This window comes from Bos javanicus, chromosome 27 (assembly GCF_032452875.1).
Source record: "Bos javanicus breed banteng chromosome 27, ARS-OSU_banteng_1.0, whole genome shotgun sequence".
NCBI classification, from domain to species: domain Eukaryota; kingdom Metazoa; phylum Chordata; class Mammalia; order Artiodactyla; family Bovidae; genus Bos; species Bos javanicus.
The window spans coordinates 13,757,161-13,782,241 of record NC_083894.1 but is presented as its reverse complement, the minus strand read 5'-3'; the positions used below and the strand labels follow the sequence as shown (position 1 = coordinate 13,782,241).

Below are 25,081 nucleotides of genomic sequence, written 5' to 3'. Positions count from 1 at the left end.
CCTCCACTGCCTTGCCCCAGAAATCACAATTTATGCTTCTAATTTTTAATTTTCCTTAGCTTAGGTCCCAGAAGGATTTATTAAATTCGCTTTGTGGAACCCATTAACTCTAAACTGAATAATGATGTTACTCTAGGCTTACGATCCGTTTATAGCAAATTTGCTACATACAAGACTCTAAGAATCTTCTATTCCTCCATGACGGAATTTTAGGTCTGTGCATACATGAAAAGATTTACTCACTTTACCTAAAAGTGATTCGTAATTAACAGAGGTGGTGAATAGCAAATGAGAACTCTGGAGAGAGAGGATGTTCATCACGCGGCTTAAATTACAAGGCAGGAAACGCGAATGGCTTATCACTGTGTCTTTGGGACTCTGGCTTAACTCTGTACTTCAAGTGGGTAATAGTGACTTATAACTAATTTTTAATTTTTCACTGCCTTGGTAGGATCACCAAAGCTGAATTTATACATCACTTAGGGAAAACTTAGATAAATATTTAACGTGTGTGTGTATGCAAATCTATGGTCTTTCTTTTATAAATCTTTTTAGAAGTGAGGAAGTCATTAACATTGCATGGCAGACTTTCTCATCGAAGGTGAGGCAGGCTGAGGAGCTGGAAATATTGGCAGGTGGTGGGGAACTCAAGACATGTGCCCTGTCGGAGGGTCTAGGGCATCTTTATATATTGAAAAATGCTTGTCAGGACTCTGAATTATGGCAGCTTTGGAAAGACTCATGCCCCGAGGGACTGGTGGTGGCAAGGCATGTCCCTTGCATTTCCTGGCTGGTGTTACAGGGAGGGGGCTTCCAGGTGGCGCCAGTGGTAAAGATGTGGTAAAGATGCGCCTGCCGATGCAGGAGACATGAGACACGGGTTGGATCCCTGAGTTGAGAAGATCCCTGGGAAGAGGGCATGGCAACCCATTCCAGTATTCTTGCCTGGAGAATCCCAGGGACAGAGGAGCCTGGAGGGTTATGGTCCATAGGGTTGCAAAGAGTCGGACACGCCTGAAGCGACTGAGCACACACGTTACTGGGAGTCTGTGGGCTACAGTGGGGGGTACTAGCTGACAGGGCATCTCTGTTCACCCAGATTTGAGCCACTTCTGTGAACCTGGGCAACTCGCTCACACGTCTCTAAGTGCCTTCCGGCTCCCGCTTCTAGAATTTGATGCATTTCACAGGGTGCTGGAGTCAGCTCCCCTCTTGGAAGGAAAGTGGGGTGGAATCTGGGTACTGGAGGACTGGGAAGAGCTCTGTGGCCCTTCAAGGCTGTCCCTGGGTGGGGCGACTCCACTCCGCAGGAGCACAGATAGCAACCCAGGCGGGCAGGGGGGCAGATTCTGGCCCAAGGGGACCTCCTTCTCCTCTGAACTCGGGCAGCCCGCTGCTGCGGGTGCTGTCCAGGTGGCTTTGGCCACAGACAGGGCGCGATGCGGACCAGCGCCCTGCCGCTGCCTCTTTTGGAGTCCTCCATTTCTAGAGCATCTCACATAACAGATTTCCTGCTCAGCGGGTGAGAGAAGCAGCTTCATTTGGGAGCAGGCCAAGACAGAAGGAGAAAGAAAAGGTGGCCCACAGAGAGGGTGGTGGGCTTGGTTAGGGCGGCATCAAAGACAGAAACCTCCCATCATCTTTAAAGTGCTTGGGGACTGGTGTTGAGAGCAGGCGTCATACGTATGTGCGGGACCGTCACTTAAAACCACATCCAGTGATTATGTCACGTGTGCAACATGTTAACATCTGAAGGCGCATCTCACAGGAGGCGCAGCTGCGTATTCCATGCCCAGACAATTCTGCTACAAAGAAACAATTTTCACCTACATTTTTCTTTGCATTCGTTCAGACATGACCTCTGGGGAAAGCGGTGTGGAAAATGAAAGCAGCAATTCGCATGTGTTTTTCTGCACCCCCCACCCCCTATTTGAGGGTTAATCTCTAATAAGAGGAGAAAAAAGAAATAGACCCTTTGGCTGAGTGGAGTGACCTGATTCTTCCTGGATCAACATGTTATCAGGTTGAGGTTGTCACTGCAAAGCAAGGATGATGAAGCCTGCCTTTTCAGACTAAAATCAAAGCCTTGGCCGGCCAGGCTGAAACTGCTGACCTAAGCATCCCCTAATCAGGCGGTCTATATGTAGATTTAGACATCTCCAGGAGGCTAGGAGACTATCAGGCCCAAACTGATTATTCTAATCAAGTGTTTTAATTAAGCACTTATTGCCAGGATCACAGGAACGGGGCCTGCTCTCAAGGAGTAATGGGCAGCATCTTTTTCCTCCTTCTTCTTCACGGTGATGAGGTTTGGCTTTGTAAGGTACATTTAACATTTTTTCTAAAGTAGGCCATGGAAAGAGTTTTCTGTGAATGGCACAATGACGAACAGGCTGTCTGGCCAGCGGACACCACAATTAGAAAAGAAAAGAAAAGGTATGATCAACTGGGTTGCAGACGAATCAATACCCCAGCAACTGCATCTATTTGCATCTTCCACCCCCAAAACACAAAAGGAATCCTGGCTGGCCCAAGATATTTTTAAAAAATATATATAAAACACACACACATTGGGTTGGCTTTTATTGGAATGCCTAGATGCAATCTATAGTCATCAAGTTATGGAAAATTCAGGTCACATATAAAGTTAAGAAGGCAAATGAAAAGAACAATACAAATCAGACAAAATTTACATCTCAAAATATCATGAAAGCATTTTGACTGGCTTTGCCTAAAATACTTTGAATATCAATTTCTTTTTTGTAAGCTAATTCTTTTCATTATACAGCCCCCTTCCCACCCTCCCAACTCTTAGAAAAAGGTCTTTTGTTTACATATTCCCCAAGGTCACTATTTCTTGTAAAAGCATGTCCAGATCACAAGTCTTTTTAGAAAGAAATAGGCTCATTATACCCACTAACAAGACACTAATTGGGTTGATTTGACTTCACCTAAAATAAGCACCAGGAGAAGACTCCAAATCTGTTATTTACTGGTGCCAGTGTGAAGGACCAGTCCACGTCAAGAGGAGGATAAGGTTATGATTTTACTTCCGTCATGTGGTACAAGCTTTTTTCATGGTCAATACATCTGAAATATTTCTGAGAATGTAGACTCAGAGCCTATTTCAACCAAAAGTACTTACAGCATGCTAAATACAGCCCTGCAAAAATGCCATGGAACAGAACTGCAAACACCTAAGTTAACAGTTAGAAAATCAAATGTAAAACAGAGCCATGTTTATGTGGTTTGAAATCTCAAGAGTTGTCTAAACTGGGGCTTCATAATACTCGCCAGAGGATTTCCAGGATAAAAAATATTACTGCTAATCTGTGCTTTCATTCTAATAAAATATCAGCATTCATTAGAAGATTAATTACTTCGGTATGCTCTACCAAATACACAAAGACAGTAATAGCACTGATACTGTAAATTCAGTAGCTATTTTGAAACTTTCCCAGCCCATCTGTTTAATAAACACACCTACTGTGCAATTTAGAGTATGTGATACATACAAAGCAGTTAGAAAATTAATTTTCAATACATCACTTGAACCTTTATATTTACGACATGTTCACTTGCTATGTTTTATCACCATTATACATAGAGGAAAACAGTGTGTACTATAGCTCAATGAACTGAGAAAGGTTTTCTAAAAATATTTTTGTGGCTGAATTTAGTGCTCACGAAAGAGACGTGCCAGAGTGGCTGAGCCGCAAGGAAGCGCAGATGTTTGGCGCGCTGGCACGCGGGCGGCAGGAGGGCACGGCTCTCGGTTCACTTCCAGCGGATCCGCCACCCCCAGCTTCCCCGAGACACAGCAGAGGCTCCCATTCAAACCAGCTCCGAGCTGGCTGGGTCGTTTGGGCTTACGGGAGCTTTTGATCTCCCCTTGACATCCCTCTTTGTGACCTGAGGGTCCAAACTCGAGACTAGCTGAGTGAGTGACCCTGACCTTCCCTGTCTGGGTGTCTCACCGCAGCTCGGTTTCTGCTAGCTTGCCAAGATCTTAAGACATGTGTAAGGTGACGACTAACTACATTAGCTCCTTTCCCGCTCACAAAGCATCTGATGGGGGTCTTGCGCCTCCATCATGAAAAGAGGCTTCAAGGAAGGTAACAGTAAAACCCTGGGGTTAATGGTATCAACTCCCCCATAGACTTTTTAGGGGCGGAGAGAGGGACAATGCCTCCTGCGCTGTTTTATGTATTTTTGGGTTTGTGTTTCGTGGCTTCCGTTACATTCCACCAGCCTTAGTTTTCTACCGTGCCTCTTAGCTGACAATGGTTGAGGACACTGGCCTGATGAAAAAGAGGAGGAGGAGAAAGGAGGTCTCTGATTAGCCACCCACGGAGGATCGCACAGTCTATCCATCTAGTGATAGAAAGTTGCACGTTTTTTTTTTGTTTTGTTTTGTTTTTCAACCTAATACAAAAATATTAACACATCTGGACATTATAGGCATAAGTCGTTATATCTCTACAATATAATAATTTATACTGTACAGCTATAACAGATAACAAAAGGTGCAATCCTTTTAAAAAAATCACACAGTTCACATGTTTTTATCGTTTTATTTTTTAAGTATAAACTTTTTAAACACTTTACATAAATTAACTCCTCTGAGACTAATATCTGATGTACAGTAAATTGTAATTCATATAAAAATCCATAAACAACTTGTCTCACATAATTTACAAAAAAATCAGGGTTTCCTTTGCTTATCAGTGACCAGGATTCTATTTGCCAGTTTTCTTCCCCCCAAGGCAAACCACATGAGCATTGTAAAATTCCTTAGAAATCCCCGCCCTGGCAGCAGAAGTCACGTGTGCCAATGTCCTTTTACAAACCAGCACAGGGAAAGCAGTTGGGTTGTCTAGAAACAGTAACTTTGCCCCACATTTTAAAATTAACAGATATATATCACATCCTATGCAGAGAGACTACTTCTTGTAAGCAAAGGTCGACAACGGTAATACCTGGAAACACTGTATGCCTTTCTACCTTCGTCAGATACAGTGCCTCAGAGAACAAGATGGCCCAGAAGCAAAAGGTTTGGGCCGCTTTCTTTAATGATCCGTTTTTCCTTGGAATACTTTCAGTCCAACTGAGTGCAGCGATATGCATATGTAAACATATTCTTTAAAGCCGATCACCTTTTAAGGTCATTCAGAAGGAAGTCTTTTGTTTTCTTTTTGTGTGTGTGTGTGGATTTTTTAAAATAGCAGTCTGGTTCTCCCGGAAGGCTCTTCGGTGCCGGAGAGTCCCCCCTCGGATTGTGCTACAGACAGATCTGAGCAGAGGTGGGGGAATGGGGGGTGCTGGGGCTGGAGGGGCAAGTGGCGCCCCGCCGGCTCGGGTCCCCGCAGGGGTGGTGGCGGCGGCGCGCGCCTCCCTGCCGCCGGCCCGGGGGTTACCTCTTGCCAATCTCGCTCTGGCGGAGGAACTGGATGTTGTTGGCGCTGTCGGCCAGCTCGGGGTACTGCTCCACCGAGAGTACGTAGTACCCGTCGTAGCCCTGCACCTTGCCGGCGCTCAGCAGCTGCCGCTTCTCGCCTTCCGTCCAGAGGCGCGCGCCCTCCTCGCCGTCGCGCACGCGCTGCTGCTCGCGCGCCCAGGCCCGGGCGAGCGCGCGCTGCCGCGCCTGCTCCAGGATGCGCGCCTTCTCCTCGTCCAGGGTCATGCCGTAGCGCACGTGCAGCGCCAGCGCACCGAACTGCATCTCCACGTCGGCGAACCTGCGAGTCCTGCCGTTGACCACGGTGGTGGACTGTGACACGGTCACGTTGATGCCATTCTCCAGCGCCTTGCGGCCGCTGGTCAACCGCAGAGTGCCCAGGTCGCTCTCCGGCGTGCTGGTCTTGATGAAGTAGTGCGTGTCCTTGCCCTCGATGGTGAAGTGCAGGTTCTCCAGGTAGAAGGCGTTGTTGAGCACGGCCGCCACCTTGATGCAGTCCTCGTTGGCGATGTTCAGCACGTTGGTCTGCACGCGGCCCTGGCTCACGGCCAGCATGACGCCCTTGCCAATCAGTGACTTGACCGTGGCGAACCACAGCCACGACGGCGCGCCGCTGCCTTTGCGCCTGCTCACCTGCACCTCGGCCATCTTCCCCAGGGACAGGAAGGCCTTGGCCTGCCTCGCCACTTGCTGCTGGACTCCAAAAATGGGCTGCAGAGAGAAACAGACCCGCAGGATGGGTTAGAGAACAGTCGGGCTCTTCTGGCCCCAGGGAGCCAGGCTTCCGGGCGGTGCTCTGGTTCTGGGCAGAAATGAAACGCGGGGGAGTGGGGTGGGGGCGGGGGTTTGCTGATTAAAACCTCAGTAATTTCTTTAGAAATGAAAAGGCTAAAAAACCCTGGGGGGAGGAATGCACTCAAGACCCGCTCCCCTCAAGTTGATCCCAATATGTTTTGAAAGGTAAAAAGAGGTAACTCCATCATGTATTGTATGTGTCAAGAGCTTTATAGTTTCTAATGTGGGTGATGCTGGGAGGGATGGGGGGCAGGAGGAGAAGGGGACGACAGAGGATGAGATGGCTGAATGGCATCACTGACTGGATGGACGTGAGTCTGAGTGAACTCCGGGAGTTGGTGATGGACAGGGAGGCCTGGCGTGCTGTGATTCATGGGGTCGCAAAGAGTCGGACACGACTGAGCGACTGAACTGAAGTGAACTGAACTGAATGTGGGTGAAATGGACTTCCTTGGTGGCTCAATGGTAAGGAATTCGCATGCAATGCAGGATTTTCAGGAGACTTGGGTTCAGTGTCAGACTTTATTTTTTGGGCTCCAAAATCACTGCAGATGGTGATTGCAGCCATGAAATTAAAAGACGCTTACTCCTTGGAAGGAAAGTTATGACCAACCTAGATAGCATATTCAAAAGCAGAGACATTACTTTGCCAACAAAGGTCCGTCTAGTCAAGGCTATGGTTTTTCCAGTAGTCATGTATGGATGTGAGAGTTGGGCTGTGAAGAAAGCTGAGCACCAAAGAATTGATGCTTTTGAACTGTGGTGTTGGAGAAGACTCTTGAGAGTCTCTTGGACTGCAAGGAGATCCAACCAGTCCATTCTGAAGGAGATCAGTCCTGGGTGTTCTTTGGAAGGAATGATGCTAAAGCTGAAACTCCAGTCCTTTGGCCACCTCATGCGAAGAGTTGACTCATTGGAAAAGACTCTGATCTGGGAGGGATTGGGGGCAGGAGGAAGGGGATGACAGGATGAGATGGCTGGATGGCATCACTGACTTGATGGATGTGAGTTTGAGTGAACTCTGGGAGTTGGTGATGGACAGGGAGGCCTGGCGTGCTGCGATTCATGGGTTTGCAAAGAGTCGGACACGACTGAGCGACTGAACTGAACTGGGTTCAGATCCGTGTGCCAGGAAGATCCCCTGAAGGAGGGCATGGCAACCCACTCCAGTGTTCTTGCCTGGAGGATCCCATGGACAGAGGAACCTGGTGGGCTACAGTCCAAAAGGTCGCAAAGCAGCCTATAAGACTGAAGAGACTTAGTCCGCACACATGAAGGTAGGCGAAATATTCAGGTTTTTGCCTTTTCTCTTTCCGTTTCTAGATACCCTTTTCCCAGGCTCACCCCATTTGGGGAACCAGCTTACCAGATGGGCCGTCTCAACAGCTTTCTCCATGGGAGGCTGGTGAGAAAGCGCCAAAATGCAAAGGAAGGTTGGAAAGCCTGGGGGTGCTCCAGTTGGATCACCCAGTCCCACTTTAAGCTAAAGTCCCACTTTAAAGCACATGCCTTTAATTTACTTAACAGGCGTGTGCTTTAATTTAGGTAAACTCTGTAATGTATCCTGGTGAACAGAGCTTTCAGCTGAATTTGACTGTAAAACTGATGGACTGAAATGGGCCAGGATGAGCGCACAGTGGGGACAGCTGTCAACGAGTGTTTATCGCTTTAGGAAAACATTTATTTTTCGCAGACTGAGGGACAGTGGGCCTTCTGCATTCACAAGCGTTTTTAATTGGGAGCATCTTAACTCAGGCATCTCTTAGACTACCAGATGTTCGTCTGGCCAGCATTTTCCCCAATTGGAAGCATGTGTTTCGTTTGCAGCGGTGAAAGACACATTTGTTTTTCTGTTCTCCAGGCATCCTTGATGTCTTTACTGGCGATTCCCTAAGCTGTCCTTATGGTGCACTTCTTATGACAGAGAACCGGAACTGTATGGAAAAGACTGCCTAGGAAAAAAGTTGGCAAGTCCACTTGTACAGTATGACTTAAGTGTTTTCAGACATGTTGGAAAGTCATCTGCAATTATTACGTGCTCAGAGGCATTAGCAAACTTAGGGATGTCTTCATGGCACTTGATCAGTGCAGGTATATTTGCAATTAGAAATGTTAAAATGGCTCCCAGATCCCGGAAACTGAATGGGTTTTGCCTTTTAAATGTGAAGGCGACATCTGAGAAAGGAATTGCTTTTAAGTATGAAACATGTGCCAGAAAGCAGAGGTATTGGCATTGTGTGTGTGTGTGTGTGTGTGTGTGTGTGTGTGTGTGTGTGTGTGTGTGTGTGTGTTTTAGCCAGGCTTGCCTTTTCTTTTTGAGTTCATTGAGATTATAGGAAATTGCTCAAGGGGGGAAATTAATCTTCCTAAGAAACACTGTGCTCTCTTCTTATCATTATGGGGTAACCCAGTTTCTTGATCTTTAATTATTTTTGCTTTAAGCTAGAAATTCTGATATTTTGTTGTTGCGTTCCTTTCTGATCTCTGAAGGGTGGGAATTAAAAAGTGTCATTTTGTGAAATGGCAGCTTTGATTTCACAATTTTCCATTCTTTCTCCTTTTATTTCTCAGAATGGTTCCAGGCCTCCTGGTCTGTTAGTTTCAGGAAAATTCCATAAGCACCTAGTGGTAGGTGGAGCTTTACCAGAGGCCATTTTATTTTTAATCTTTTTCCCTTGAAAACATGGCTACATTTTAAAGAAGTGGAACTTTGTGGCACTGTTTGTGAGCTGCTAATTTGTAACATGAATTCCCTGCCCTCCTGTTTATTGTATCTTTGCCTTAAGGTCCCAAATCTTATAAATGTGCATTCCTGGGGTTCTCTGTAGAAACCCTGCACTCAACAATGAGCTTTTATATTTTATTACTGTTTGATAATGTCTTTCTGTTTTTATTAGCATCACTAAAAGCAGACTGAAGCCTGTTTCACAGGCTCCTGGTCTGCTGAACAGAAATGCAAGAGACATGGTGCTTTCTTTCCTGAGTCAAAAAAAAAAAAAAAAAAGGCCTTTGGTACCCAGGGAGTCTGATTAAACAGGGGACTGTAAGGCACAAGCAAGCCCTTCGTCACCTTTCACAGTTTTGCTTTTTGTCTCTTACCGGTACATCATCCCACTGCTGACTCTTCACGAGTTCATAAGAAGGCTCCGTTAAATCAAATTTGGGGACAGGGAATCCAGGAATAGCATTGTGCAGATGGAAGCCAAAGGTCACCAGCCAGCTGTTAACATCTAGGAAAAGAAGGTCCAAAATGAAAGACTTCCGAGCTCACTTTGTGCTTTCCGACACTGAGAGCCTTACCTGAAAACCCCACCTTCACAAACGATAACCTGAGAAAGAGCTCCTGTTTGCCTCTGCCCTACAATTAACAATACTATTTTCAGACACGGTAAAAATAACTTCAGTAGCAGGAGGAAGTGAGGCAAGGGCTACAGACAGTGTGGATAATAGAGACTCACTTAGACAGATGGGTACCCAGTCCCACCTGGGAACTTGCAACCCGTGCTGGTAATAGTGTTTAAAAAAAAAGTTGAATAACAATGCCTAGCAGCGTGAAAGAGATGTGGTTGTTGAACACAAATGACATGTGTAGTTAGTGAAGGCTGGCCTTAACTAGAAGTCCTGTGTTATTAGCTTTCCAAAGTGGCTGCCCAAGGATATGCAAGTTTCCACCACCCATTTTCTATTAATAAAAACCCCACATCGAGTGTATGAAAATCAACAGTCAACTCTTAATCAAAGACGGATGCCAAAAGCTGGCCGAGCTGGCCAGGGGCACGAAGTTCTGATTCCCATCAGTTCCGACTTCAAAGGCTCACTGCGCACAGGTGGAGACAAACTTTTGAGGGAGAGAAGCTGGAAACCTTTAAGATGGTATTTTAAAATATTGCCATGTGACTCCAAAAGCCATTACACTGAGAATAAAGCTTTTATTCTATTTTGGAGGTTATACTGTTACAGAACTACTCAGCAGGCTTGCAGCTTTATGAGTACAGTTGGGTGTAGATTATTTTATATATTAAGCACATTGCTGGAAAATTTGAAATTGCATTTCACCTAATATATTTTATGCTGTTCCATCTCTCTTTTGATGTTTTGCAAAAAATGCTGCTGTGGCATTCCCTGGCGTCCATGTTGCTAGGAGAGGATGAATTCAGGAGCGGTGGGTTGCCAGCCTCTCAGGCAGCCACTGTCAACACCTCTTAAATAAGAAGTGGGGGACTGCTTATCAGAATGATGGAGGCCACTTGCTCTCCGATTCCTTCTCCAGGGCACCAACTCACACCTGTCAGGCTGGCAGGTCCCTTTCTGCAGGCATCATATAGGCTCTAAACTTAGTGGTATGCTCCCTCTTTTTTTTTTTTAATTAAAGAAAATATTGATTTGGCCAAGTCGGGTCCTAGTTGTGGCCCTCAAGATCCTTCACTGTGGCCTGAGCTGTCTAGTTATGGCAAGAGCACTTAATTGTGCCATGGCATGTGGGATCCTGGTTCCCCAACCAGGGATCGAACCAGAGTCGCCTGCACTGCGAGGCAAATTCTAAACTGCTGAACCACTAGGGAAGTCCCATCCCTATTTTAAATGGAGGGCTGGTGGTGGTGGTGGAGGAGAGAGAAAAACCCCAAGTTCACTGCATAGGAGAGAAGTGATATATATGTGTGTGCGCGCGCACGCATGTGCATAAGATTGGGGGGCGTGGTTTATGTTTTAGAGAAAATTTTTGAACGGGGGCAGAGGTACTCCTACTATGAACGATGTCAGTGAAGCAGTGAAAAATCAGAGGCTCTTAACATGTTGAAGATTACTGCCCAGATACTGGGACATGAATGCAGATGTGTCCTGGGGAACCCTGAAGGAGAATGCCCATTTGGGTGTTGCTGAGTCAGGATGCTGACAGCAGGGACTTGGAGCGGGTTCGTGTGGGAGAGAGCTAGGCGAAGCTGGAGAGAGTCTGCGGAAGCGGGAAGCAGATGTAAAATGAACAGGGGCAGTATTTTGAGAGCTGTACTGAGAACTGAGAAGACAGAACATCCTGGCATGCTTCAAATATTGAACAAGGAGAGAGACAGCCAGACGGAGCATCTAACACAAGGCAAAACAAAACAGAAACCCCCAAACCAAACACAGAAAAAGAAAACAGGGAATAACCTTCCTCTAGGAAGCATAAACAAGGGGGTTAATTATGGCAGTGTAACTCAGGAACAAAGTGGAAACAGAAGGGCTCAGCGTCCCCGGGGCCGAGGATGAGTGGAGATCTCTGCTCGCTAAAGGGAAGCCCCATGGACTGTGGGTGGGAGTGTAAACTTGTGCGGCCACCAAGGAAAGCAGGATGGAGGCTCCTCACAAAGTTAAGAACAGAATTCCCATGTGATCCAGCAGTCTCTCTTCTGGCTAGTTATCCCCCAAATGCAAAAACACTAATTTGAAAAGATATATGCAACCCTGTGTTCACTGCAGCATTCTTACAATAGTCAAGGAAACGCCCTAAGTGCTTATCCATAGATGAATGGATAAGGAAGAATTGGTGTATGTCAACATGGATGGATCTTGAGGATATTATGCAAAGTGAAGTCAGTCAGGTGGAGAAAGACCAATGCTGTATGATTTCACTTGTATAACAGTTTGTTTTTGGCTGCACCACATGGTGTGTGGGATCTTAGTTTCCTGACCAGGGATTGAACCCCGGGTCCCCAGCAGCGAAAGTGTAGAGTCTTCACCATTGGACCCCCAGGGTATTTCCCTAATTCCTCTGAAACAAATGATCAAACCAAGCATGCAGTAGAGACCAGAGTAGTAGTGGCTACCCGGGGGAAGGAGGTAGGGGGAGGGACAAAGTGGATTAAGTGCATCAGCTCTCTGGGGACAGATGTTGAATAAATTTTGGATGGTACACTGTAGTGTATACAGAAGTAGAAACATAATGTTGTACACATGAAACATACAATGTTATCAAGCAGTGTTACCTCAATAAAGAGTAATGAAGGTTATTACAGAGAACTACAGTTTTGCTTGGGCTTCCCTGGTGGCTCAGATGGTAAAGAATCTGCCTGCAATACAAGAGACCTGGGTTCGATCCCTGGGTAGGGCAGATTCCCTGGAGAAGGGAATGGCTACCCACTCCAGTATTCTTGCCTAGAGAATCCCATGGACAGAGGACCCTGGTGGGCTACGGTCCATGGCAGTCCAAGAGTCACCACTGAGTGACTAACACTTTCACTTTTTTCCCACTGCTACTTAAAGCAGAATTGCATGTTATTGTATTTTATACCACAAAGTAGGATTGCTGTCCCCATTTTATTGTTACGGAAACAGACTCATAAAGTCATGTGACTTGTCTATAAAGCCACATGACCTGTTGTTGGAGAGGCATTCAGATTGGAACCCCGATTTGCAGGCTTCAAGTTCATGTTTTCTGCAACCTTCCGTGTCCCTTCCCTTCAAATGGCATGCCTAGATTCCATGTCATTTCAGAAAACCTGTGGTCTTGGGCGCTGGCTGGCAGAACAGGCAGTAACAAACTATGCCTAGTGTCCCTCTGTTGATTTCTCCTTGGTTTCATTGAAAACATTAGACATTTGATTTTTTTTTTAAAAGACATTTGATTTTGCAGAAGGAAGGCATCAAGTTAAACCCCCAGCAGTTATTTTATGGATTCAATGATTAACTCAGTACTTGGAAAGGAAAAACAATTCTGCTTACCTGTGATGTAGTCTTTCACATCATGGATTTTGCTTGCTGGGTTGTTATTCCTAAACATATACAGGTTAAAGGGAGCTGGGTCCTTCCCAATTCTTTTCCAGATTTCTATGTCAGGTGTTGTCCACCGTCCTGCCAAAATGTCATAATCCCTTTCTCCAAAATGGATTAATTTTGTGAGTGGGTCATACAAGCCACCGTGAAATCCAATTACCAGCTGGAAGTCAATATTGGAGTCAAAATAGATCTCACCATAGGCGGTGTACTGAATCTGCTTGAGCATAAGCCCGTTGCTACTGAAAACAGCCAGTGGTGTCCCTGTGTTGTCCGACGCGATGTAGAATTCATCCCCGCTACTGATTTCCATGGCAAAGAGATGTCCTTGGAGATCGTAATAGAGGGAGGTGATCTCCGAACTTGAGTGGTTGTAGACGTGAGTAATTCTGGTGGGGTAAGTGAGGTCCGCATAGAAAAACTGCAGGTGCTGTCCCAGACTGGTCTTGCTGGACACGCGCCTCCCCAGGCCATCGTAACGATAGATCACTGTCCAGCCGCTGCCTTTACTGTAGACTCGGGTCAGAAGCCCCTTGGAGCTGTACTCGAAGATCTCGGTGCCTCTCTGCCGCAGGAAACCATCTTCATCCAGCCGGTACTGAACGTCACCCAGCCGGGTGATCCTGTCTCGCAGGTCGTAGCGGAGCGGGGTCAGCCGCGCGCTGCTACTCGGATTCAGTAAATGGAGATTCCCATTCAGGTCGTAGTTGTAACGCCACATGATTTTTTCATTCAGGTAGACCGTCTGGAGCTGTCCGTCGACGTCATACTCATAAGCGTACTTGGTGGTGTTGGCGAAGGGCCCTATTTTAATCTCTCTCTTGGTTACCCGACCCATGTTGTCATACTGAATTGTAATCCAGTACATAAGCGACCTGAATATCTCATACTGAATCTCCTTGATGCGGCCGTGGGCATCAAAGTGCTTCGTGTAAGTCATGACAGCTGTGGAAATGATCTGGTTAATATCGTAATAGATGACGCCAAATTTTCCAAACTGCTCCACTTTGCCCGAAATGTCATCGAACTGATAGAGGTCAATGGGCAGGGGAGTCTCATTGATGACACCCTGCATGCTGGTCACCCGAAAACTGTTGTCATAGCTGTAGTCGAATCTCGCGTTCACCATCCCATCTTCGCTGAAGCGGAAGATCTGCCTGTCAATCAGGGGGCCGATCTGCCTGTATCTAATGGTGCAAATGAAGCCATCGCTCTGGAGGTTTACCGTTTTGAGGACTCCCGCCGTCTCATCGTAGGTGAAACTGACCCGCGTGCTGTCGTATAAGATCTCCGAGAGCCTGGTCTGCCTTCGATACTTGAATAAGACCCTCCTGCTGGTTCCCAGGAAAGCCGTCTGCAGAAGCAGCCCCTCCTCATTGTAGTCGGTGATGACCGAGGCGTTGCTCTCCGGGGGGTTGTATATGTTGCGGTAGTAGCCGATGGAGCGGATGGTCTGCATGGTGTGGCGAGCCACGCTGGGCATGGTGATGGCAGAGAGCTGGTCCCACATATCGTATTCAAAGATGTACTGCCGCTGGCTATGGAGCAGAAGCACCATGGACTGTAAAGAGGGAGCATGCCATTAGCCGATATTTGCGAATGGGGTTGGGACGGGGGGAGTAAAAGCAGATGTAGTGACCACAAAGACGCAAAAATAGTCCGCCTGAGAAAATGATTTTCGTTTTAATTGAGTTCTCCTTGACCTTCCCTGTCCTTAACGATTTCCTGCCTAATTTGCCTGGATGCTTAATTGCCAGCGGTTTCTCACTGAGTGCCTCAACTCTCATAATGGGTTACTTGTCAGGATCAGACTTTTTTTTTGTATCACAGGCATTCACAGCCAAGCAGCAGATCGTCAATGGATCTGGATAAGTCATAATACAAGCATGAACAAAGCTGCTTCAAAGACAATATTTCATGGGGAAAACAGCATATGGGAAGTACAGTCCTGTCCATAATTAGCAATTATTTAGTAAGGTGGCTTTTCCCCAAACATTTCATGGAAGAGCCACTCAAATCATGCTTGAATTTCCAGTGCACTTGGAGGATGAGCAAAGCATTCAAAATATTTATTTTATAAAGAAGAGACATAAAATTAGCCCCTAAAGGGATTGTGTGTACATACAGCATCATCAGCAACACTGCTTGGTTAATCGCTTGGTGAATAAGAGCTGTCAATGCTCTTATTAGGAATATGGATCCAGAGATGGTTTTTTGTTTGCAAATTCTTTACATGACATCTGAAATGACAATGAAATCTTTTCGTAAGAACCAAATCTGACTTGTCCCTTAGGTGCAGTAAGGATGGTTTCTGGGCTATACACTGCTTGGGTGCTAAATTATGAGGTGAATAAATATATGACTCAAAGTAAGCTTGGCTTATTCTTCAAGTGATTTCAGAATGACAAAAGACAGTTTATTAGACCAAGGGAGAGAAGGTCAACCTGGAGGCTGGTTTGGTAGCTCTGCAGTGGTACGGAATGCGGGCGGCTCTTTCCTCTGGGAGGCTCCCTCTAAACCCTGTTAGACCAAATGGAGTGATGGCCGAACTGGGTGGATGGTCAGATTAGGAGCTGACCCCCCCCCTCTCCCTCCCACACTGGGATGTACTCTTTGCTTTTGACATAAAAGTGCATAACCCCTTGTCTAGGCTCACTGCTTCTATCGTCCACTGTTTTTCAAATGCAGTTTGTCTGACTCAGGCTTCTGCAGGATCTCCTCCATAGGCACATCTAGGGGCAATTTTTGTGTGCAGGTTGTGTGACCAGTGTCTTGAGACTTGTTGCTAATGGTCTGCGTTCTTCCAAGGAAGGCCTGGACCATTGCTGAATTCACAGGACCCTGCTTGCAGTCACTTAGAATCAGGTATGGAGAAGGCAGTGGCACCCCACTCCAGTACTCTTGCCTGGAAAATCCCATGGATGGAGGAGCCTGGTAGGCTGCAGTCCATGGGGTCTCGAGGAGTCGGACACGACTGAGTGACTTCACTTTCACTTTTCACTTTCATGCATTGGAGAAGGAAATGGCAACCCACTCCAGTGTTCTTGCCTGGAGAATCCCAGGGACAGGGGAGCCTGGTGGGCTGCTGTCTATGGGGTCGCACAGAGTTGGACATGACTGAAGCAACTTAGCAGAATCATATAGGTAGTAAAATATTACTTGCTTTGCCATGAATACACGTTGGCTTAGGGTGCCTGTCCTAGCGAGGAAATGGAAATAGTTTGGGTGGGTTTTAGGGATTTGGGAGAGATGCTGAGAACGTGCTCGTTGGCTTTTCTGACCCCTGTTGATACGTGAAGGTGATTTCTGTTACTGCTGGGTCATTTTGACAGCGGCTCTTATCGGTGGTATGCCCCTTGGCTCCCTTTAAAGACTTTTCAGTCACATTACACTCACTAATTTCAACGTTGGGGGTCTGGGAATTTATTTTATTAATTTATTTTTGGCCAAGAGATCTTAGTTCCCTGACCAGGTCTTTAGGAAGAGGAGTCTATGTACAGTCCATCTAGAATTAGCTGAGCTGACTTACATGCACGAGGCTGGTCCAGAGCACCTCTGGGGGAGAGCAAGATGGGGTGTGTGAGGGGGACAGCGATGCAGACGTGAGTGTGTGGAGGACAGAGGTCACTCCAAACAGTCGAGGAAGGGCAGACTGAGCTCACGAGCGGCACTTGTGTCTCAGCGGCCCTGTGGCTGCTGGCAGAGAGGATCGTTGGGAGCGATGGGAGGCACTGAACTCAAAACCAAGGTGAACCTTCATCTCAAAGGGGAATGAAACGCCTCATGAAGATGCTCTCTGCAGGATTCTGGCTCTTTCAGAAAGGAATTACAAGGAGGTGGTCCTCCCCGTTCCTCTTGGTTTCATTCCCTTTTAACCCTGGTCACTACCTGAAACCTGGCGCCCTGCACAATCTTTTTTGGTAGCATGTTATCTGTCTTAAGCATGGGTTCCCTTTCAGTGCAGACGAAAGGAGAGAGGGCCCAGAGGCCCGGAAATGGGGCTTGCTTAAAAAACGGCTTCTTTTGGTTACTGATGCGTAAATAGGATCTATGGGCTTTTTACCGTTATGTCGAAGCTCTGCCAGGAACGACACATACCTGACAGCTTTAACTGTGCGAACGTGTAAGGCGCTGTCTGAAATGAAAAAGCTCGCGCTGAGATGATTTACAAATGACTTACAAGCTCAGGGTCTAATGTGTGAATGTTGTCGACGGATGAGCTTGGCAGGTGGGCGGCGGTGGTGGTTGTTTCCAGCACAAGTCATGTAAAAGGGTCTCAGAGAGCCGAACTTCACTAAGGAGAAGCACCGGGGCTGATGTGCAGGTTCCTCCGCGCTCTATGGCCCTGACTTACATATGGATGCTCGGAATAGTAAATGGAACTGAGTCAAGTCCTGGTGGCCCCGCCCCCGCCCCGCCCACCCCACAGTGCGCCTGGGCAAATTGCAGGCTCTCTGGCTGCAGCGTACCTTTTCCAAGTACGTGTAACTCCAGGTTTTACCGTCAGCAAAAACCCGGGACACAATCCTGCCCTGTCCGTCATAATCGACTTTCTCGCTGGTGGTTCCTCGCTGGATGCTGGCAATTTGACCCGTGGACGAATAGGTGACATTGACGGCCATCAGCTTGCTACTCGGCAGCCAGAGAGTTGGATGCCCTGACGTGTCATAGGCGATCCTCAGGAGAAATTTACGGTGGTCATCATAGATCTTCTCTGTCTTTGTTGTTCGATCAAAGTCAACTGAAAGGAGGTTTCTGCCATTAACCTGGTACAACACAAACAAGATGATAAAATAAATCACGCTGTTCCAATACCAGCCCCTTATTACTCTTCAGGGTCCCCGCTATTGTTTAAACACCATTTATGATGATTGATTCTCTTTGTCAGTAAATTAATTTAGCAACTTCTTGGGTACAAGTGCAAGGCAGTAGATTAACTGCTCTTTTAAAAGGTTTCATTAAGCAGAGAGACAGCCTGGCGTTTGTTCAAAACCCTTTCAATTAAATTTTGTAAACTTAAGCAACTGATAAGAAAAATGCCGAGATGTATTTGCTTTCAAGTTTGCTCAGAAGATAGGAAGGTGGTAAGCCTGACATCGCTGCAAATTACTCAAAGCCCCGCCCTCCCAGAAGACACTGGGAAATAACTGTTCACTAGATTAATCATGGCTACATTAAATAAAACGGTGGTAAATGTGATTCTAGCCCTTTGAAGAACAGTTAAGTAGAAGCTGGAGTCCACATTACTGTAAATTATTAATCAGTTTAAATAGCAGGAGGTTACAAACACGATCCTCGCTTTGGGCTGAGTGCTGAAATGTCACAAGTTTTTGGAATGCCTTTTTCTTTGATAACATCTGGTTAACTGGCAAGGACTTCAGATCCTTCACCCCACATCTACACAGTCTGACCACCGTGCTTACTTTACAAATCGAGCCCCATGTTGTCCTAGGAACTCCGTGGGGCTCTGTGCCATGCCCAGAATCCACAACTACATCTGGCTGTTACTGTCTGTGATCCAAGGTGCACACCAGCCGGCGTTTGTTGCTACGGTGGACACGTGGCCTTGGTTAAATTCTGCTTTATAGACGGTCTACAGGGTTTGCAGAAGGCCAGGGCCAGTCCATTCTTCGATTTTCTATGCCCCTTTGTGATAATGGTGGCTTCTCCATAACAAAATGCTCCTCAACTGCTCAGACTCTTACAAGTTAAATGGGAAAATCTTAACCTTAATTGACCATGTCCTGGCTAGAACCTTCAAAATGGACAACTCCAGGTGATCACTTATACACACACACACCCCGTAGAGGGAAATGACAACCCACACCAATATTCTTACCTGGGAAATCCCATGGACAGAGGAGCCTGGTGGGCTACAGTCCATGGGGTCAAAAAGTTCACAGCAAAGCAAGTGAACACCACCACATACACACACCACACCAATACATGTAAATACATATTTACGTACCTATAAAATATACATGTATGTTTATGTAAATCTGGGATAAACATTTGTGTCTTCTATCATGGCCATTAAACAAGACCCATGAAAAAATGCTCCCTAAGCTTTTATTTGAACTCTTCCAATTAGCTCTTCAAGGGGAGTATTGTGAAGTCCACAGAAAGGTAAAGATACCAGCTCAAAAGAAGTTTATGCCTAAAGGCAAAGTGATTTTGGGGGAAAAATACCCAGAGAGATGGTCCACAGCATATGAGAAAGCGGAGCCCGGATGAAGTCAGGAGATCTTAATTGTTCAGTTCTGTCATTGTAGATCCCTAGGTCAGGAAGATCCCCTGGAGGAGGGCATGGCAACTCCAGTATTCTGGAGAATCCCTTGGACAGAGGAGCCTGGTGGGCTACGGTCCCTAGGGTCACAGAGTCCGACACGACTGAAGCCACTTAGCACGCACGCATGATGTAGGAAAAAGAAAACAACTCTGGACCACAGAGCAACTGGTATGCATTGGTGTGGGCATGTGTGTGTGTGTTGGAGGAGGAACCCAAGAATCTGAAAGCCCCATTTCCACACCCACAGGGGCTAGGAGCTGCACAACTCTGGGCTCGTGGCCCTCAGAGTCTGTTTCGTCTCTCTGTAAATAAAGAGGTTGGAATGGAGTGTCAACTACAAATTAGTACTTGCCATGTGTATGTGTTAGTTGCTTGGTCATGTCCAACTCATTGCGTCTCCATGGACTGTAGCCCACCAGGCTCCTCTGTCCATGGGATTCTCCAGGCAAGAATACTGCAACAGCTTGCCATGCCCTTCTCCAGGGGAATCTTCCCAGTCCAGGGATTGAATTGGGTCTCCCACATTGCAGGCATATCCTTTATGGTCTGAGTCCCCACGGAAACCCTGGGCATTTGCTATCTACCTCTTACAAGGATTAAATCATGTGCTACTTCAGCTTCTGACCTTCAACATCTCCTGAAAGGAGTTCAGGGTGGAGAGCAGAAATGAGACACTATGCTCTGGAAAATCTGGCAGGACAGGTCTTCAGAAAGATACTCTCAGGGGCTGATTTTATGAACCCAATTCTTGCATCTCCTCATATCTAGAAAAGCACTAAATTCCTTCATGGTGACGTCTGCTCCTTGTGACTAGCAGAAACCTTCTGGAAAAATATGTGCTTGACTGCATGTATTGTATTCCCCCTTCTCCAAAGTCACATATATACTGACCCTTCCCTTCTCTTTGGAACAGGTTCTCAGAGCTATCATTTTATATGATTCTGACCCACCAGCTGACGGCTTTCTGGGCTTCCGTTTTCCCAAGTGGAAGTGTCTGCAGATTAGTAGCTCAGCCTTCTGTGAATTGTGAGACTTTACAACTTTGTCTTGGAAAAAGCCTGATGAAGGCACCGCTTGCCGAATGCTTTGTGTACCCTGGAAGGAAGCTATTGGCTAATGTTACAAAGATACATTTTGAAGTCTACAAATTACAGATTTGATTTGATATCAAATTAGCTCAATAATGGACTGGCAGAATTCAGCTCTTCAGCTTTTATTTGCACACTTATGATGCCTGAGCTTCCCTTGTGGCTCAAATGGTAAAGAAGCTGCCTGCAATGCAGGAGACTGGGGTTTGATCCCTGACTGGGAAGATCCCCTGGAGGAGGGCATGGCAACCCACTGCAGTATTCTTGCCTGGGAAATCCCCACGGACAGAGGAGCCTGGCAGGCTGCAGTCCATAGGATCGTAAAGGGTTGGACACGACTGAGCACACAAGTGATGCCGGAAGAAGCGGCTTCACACAATTTAAACGGTTTCTGAGGGCTCTTATGTTCCTCACATCGTGACTTGAGAGGGAAACATAAGCCTCAGAGTGTTTAGGCTTGCCCTCCTTTGCCCTTCCTCGGGGTTATTCCAGGCTGCGAATAGCCAAGCAAGACCACCTGTGTAGTGGGTGTCTGTGGACGGTGTGGCCCATGGCCTTGCCCCACCTTTTTGTGATTTCCTTGCATTCATCTTAATTTGTATATCGGATCTTTATCGCCTTCCTGATTCCTCCTTGTCTCCACAGTGTTCCCTCTGGATAGAGCATAACAGAACATCTGCCCTGCAGATCTGGTAGGACCGTTGGACTAGAAGGGCCTTTTGGTAGAAGGGCCTAAAGACAGGTCTGGGACCCCTTCTTTGCAGGCCTGCACCCTGCTATGGGGCTTCCGATTCGTCTCCTTGGTTTGGGACTATGACTATACCACACTGAAGCGTCTACAGCATCTAACACGGCCATCCTGTGAGCTGCCACACCAAGCACATCACATACGGAAACACCTCGAAACGCCATGAGACCAAACGTCTGGAAAGCACTTAACATTTTCCTCTTATCCTGACCAATGCCTTTCTTGGGTCCTCCAACTGAAGAGATGAGGAAAGAATTAGAATGTGGCTGTTTTTCTCCACACTCCAACCCAAGCCAAGGTTTTCACTGTTCTTACTATTTCCAGACACCACCCACTGTTATTCAATATGTAACGTTTCAGACGATACTAACAACAAACAAAGGATTAACCTCCAAAATATACAAACAGCTTATGGAGCTCAATGTCAAAAAAGCAAACAACCCAATCAAAAAATGGGTGGAAGACCTAAATAGATATCTGTCCCAAGAAGACACACAGATGGTCAAGAGGCGCATGAAAAGATGCTCAACATCACTAATTATTAGAGAAATACGGCTCTCCGCCCCCTCCCCCAAGGCCCTAACGTTCTCCTTTGGCAGTTGCAGACACAGTGAGACACAATCCCACTTAACTACACCTGTATGAACCATGGCAATTCTGCAAACTTGTTTTGACAGTCATAAAGGGCTAGCATTGTTCCAGACCCCAGAGGCCTTTAATAAATAACATTAAAATACATCATTACATCGTATACTTCACCTAAGATGAAAAGCCTATGTAGTTGTTTAAACACCTTCAGCTACATCAAAGTGAATCCAAATGTTGTGACTAGGTAAGAGGCCACCATGAATTCCTTTGTGATGTACAGCGTTTCTTTGAGCTAAGCATGGAAAAATCTCCATTTTCAAAGATCAGGTCCAGCGCGGTGGCAGTTAATCACAATGTCCCTTTAATGTCAGGAGGGGAGGGAGTTATGTTCCCTCTGGAAGGCTTGAAAAACTGAGGCTCAAACAAGTGAAACAGTGTCTGACAACACAGGGCACGATCAGACCATATGCGGGTACCTGCCATGTGGGTGACAGTATCTCGCCTCCCTGGGGTCCTTGTTAGAACGTCAACTGTCTGCAGATGGTTTTGCGTCCCCTCCACAGGTCAGAAGTGCCAACTGCTCTGCATGGCCCCCTCCAGGCCCCAGCGCTCAGATTATACAGTGAGACACAAGGATGTCACACACACGTGACGGCACAGTAAGTTACATAACGGTCTTCGGAGCTATCACGTCTAGGTATGCCTTGAAATACCGCTTTGGCTTTCAACTTCTGAGAATTTCTTTTTCAAACAATTCACTAAATGTTTTCCTTTAAGGATAAGAATTCTGGGTAACTTTAGGTTACTTTCTTTTTGACATGGACCATTTTTAAGGTCTACTGAATTTGTTACAATATTGTTTCTGCTTTATGTTTTGGTTTTCTGGCCATGAGGCATGTAGGATCTTACCTCCCAGACCAGGGATTGAACCAACAGCCCCTGCACTGAAAAGTGAAGTCTTAACCACTGGACAACCAGGGAAATCCCCTAGAAGGTGACTTTTCATTATTCAGATGCCATTATAATTTGGGGGAATTGCTCAAAGGCTGATTGCAAGTTCAACCACTGACAAAAATCAGGACTATTAAAAACAAACAACTATTATGCAGGTCTTTCTAAAAAAACAAATATGTAGGTACAAACAAGTGAGCTAAGGAATTGTCAAATCTTTGCTCTGTTTTTCCATGATTTCCTCCGCTGGTTATTCCTATATCTCCAACCCCTTTTCCTCTTAATATAGTTTCACAGAAAATGCTTTTCACGTTGCTCATTTCTTTTATAATTTTTCCTTTTCTCCTCTTTGCCTTTTTTTTTTTTTTAAAGCCACTGCATCCAGTGTTCTATCTATTAAACCCATGTAATCTGTTCGATCTAGAGATAGGTTTGCTTCCTGCAGTCAGATGTTGGTGAGGAGGTGCTATTCCTACAGCTTCTCTCTCAGAAAGACCTACAGGCAATAACATAATCCATATATTAAGCCTGGCTCTTTCTCATTCTTTCATTTATTGAATAAATATTTGACTGCCCACCCATGGGTCAGGCCTTCAAAACAAAAAGCACTTTCTGCTAGAAGATAAGGAAAGGTAAGAGAGGAGACGCCCTCCCGAGCAGCCCAAGTGGTAAAGAGCCCACTTGCGTAGACTCCAGGTCCGGTCCTCCAACCAGATTCCCAGATCATCTCTTTCTCCCTGGAATTCCTCTCTTAGGATCTACAGAGGGGTGGAATGACCAGGCATGGCTGGCACATCCAAGCTTATCTTGAAAATAAGAAACCTTCCCTTGCGATCTTGGTGCCGTCTCCACGTGAGCCATCACACGGATCAGCTGGAAGTCTTTCAGTGTGACTGAACAGGCCATTCTTAAATACTGGATTTTCTGAAATGGCCTGCCGAGGCACTGTCGTTCAGCTATTTAGAAAGAAACTAACACCCGTGCCTGTGTGCACTGGTCTCTTCCTTCCCAAAGGAAGACTCACTTGGAATCAGACTGAGAACCAGAGACTTATAATCAGATTTTTTCCTCTGCTCTTCTTCACTATTGGTGTCTGTGGTTCAGATTCTCTGGGTTAGGGTCACAGAATATGTAGTCATGCCTTTTGTTTTCAAAGGACTTTCACATTATCTCACTTGATTCTGTAGCAATTGTGTGAGACTGTAGCAGGGTAAGGCAGTCAGTTATATTTATCCATAATACAGATAGTCTATACCATGTCTATGGGCTTCCCAGGTGGAGCAGTGGTAAAGAATCCACCTGCCAATGCAGGACATGCAAGAGACACGGGTTCCATCTCCAGGGTCAGGAAGATCCCTGGAGGAGGAAATGGCAACCCACTCCGGTATTCTTGCCTGGGAAATCCCATGGACAGAAGAGCCAGGTGGGCTACAGTCCGTGGGGTCACAAAGAGTTGGACACAACTGAATATATACACACCATGTCTACATCATCATGTTAGAATATCTGCACATTATAGTATTGCTATCATGATACAGATACTATCATACAGATAAAATGATGTTAGGGCTGTTAGATATCTGTTAGAATTTTCCCGTATAGTTTAGTAAGAAGTGGAGCCTGATCTAGAACTCATACTTTTTGAGCACAAATGTGAGCAGGACCTTTATGTCTTTGGATAAAGTAAGTCCCGTGTCTGAGTACAGGTGTGCCTCCGTGTGTGTGTGTGTGTGTGTGTGTGTGTGTGTGTGTGTGTAGGCACACCACGCCTGGCTTAGGGATGGTCAAATAAGACAAAGCCTGGGAACTAGCTTCCAGTGTGCAGCGGCCCAGGGAAGCAGGGGCTGGGGCAGTGGTCAGCAGCAGCATTAGACAGACACGCCGGCAGCTCGAGGCCTTGCTTCAGTGGAAAAAAATGCTGAAGCTGAAGCTGCCTCCGGCCATTGACCAAGGCCCTCTGCAAGTGACCCTGAAACGAGCCTGGAGCTGGTTTTCTTGACCATCACGTTGTTGTTGCTGTTCAGTCACGAAGTCCTGCCCAAGTCTTCCACCCCATGGACGGCAGCACACTGGGCTCCTCTCCTCCATTGTCTCCAGGGGTTTGCTCAAACTCATGTCCAGTGAGTCAGTGACGCCATCTAACCATCTCATCCTCTGCAGCCCCCTTCTCCTTTTGCCTTCAGTTACGTTACCCCCCTGCTAATCTTCTTCTTTCTGATGTTCTGTTTTTTCTTCTTGCCTCTCTCTCAGGATAACCCTTGAGCCTCCCCAGCTTCTGTGCACCAGAGCTCTGGGTCTAGGGCCCTGGAGCTGGGGCATCCTGGGGGATGGTAAGATGGGACCACAGCTTTGGTTCCAGAAGATTATGTATTTAGAGTTCCAAACTCCTGCCTTGCGATGGAAGTGGAACTGGA

At 46.4% G+C, this 25,081-nt stretch overlaps 1 protein-coding gene across 1 annotated transcript in view; it reads right to left on the bottom strand.

Moving 5' to 3' along the window:
• Positions 1-2,566: 2,566 nt before the first annotated feature.
• TENM3 (teneurin transmembrane protein 3) overlaps positions 2,567-25,081 on the bottom strand; it is a 997,728-nt gene continuing 975,213 nt past the window's right edge. The window contains exons 29-32 of the mRNA XM_061404118.1: positions 17,473-17,769; positions 12,953-14,564; positions 9,353-9,483; positions 2,567-6,169 (exon numbers count right to left, since the gene is read on the bottom strand). Coding sequence (XP_061260102.1) covers positions 5,414-6,169; positions 9,353-9,483; positions 12,953-14,564; positions 17,473-17,769 — 2,796 coding nt within the window. The 3' untranslated portion in view covers positions 2,567-5,413. The remainder of the gene's footprint in view (positions 6,170-9,352; positions 9,484-12,952; positions 14,565-17,472; positions 17,770-25,081) is intronic.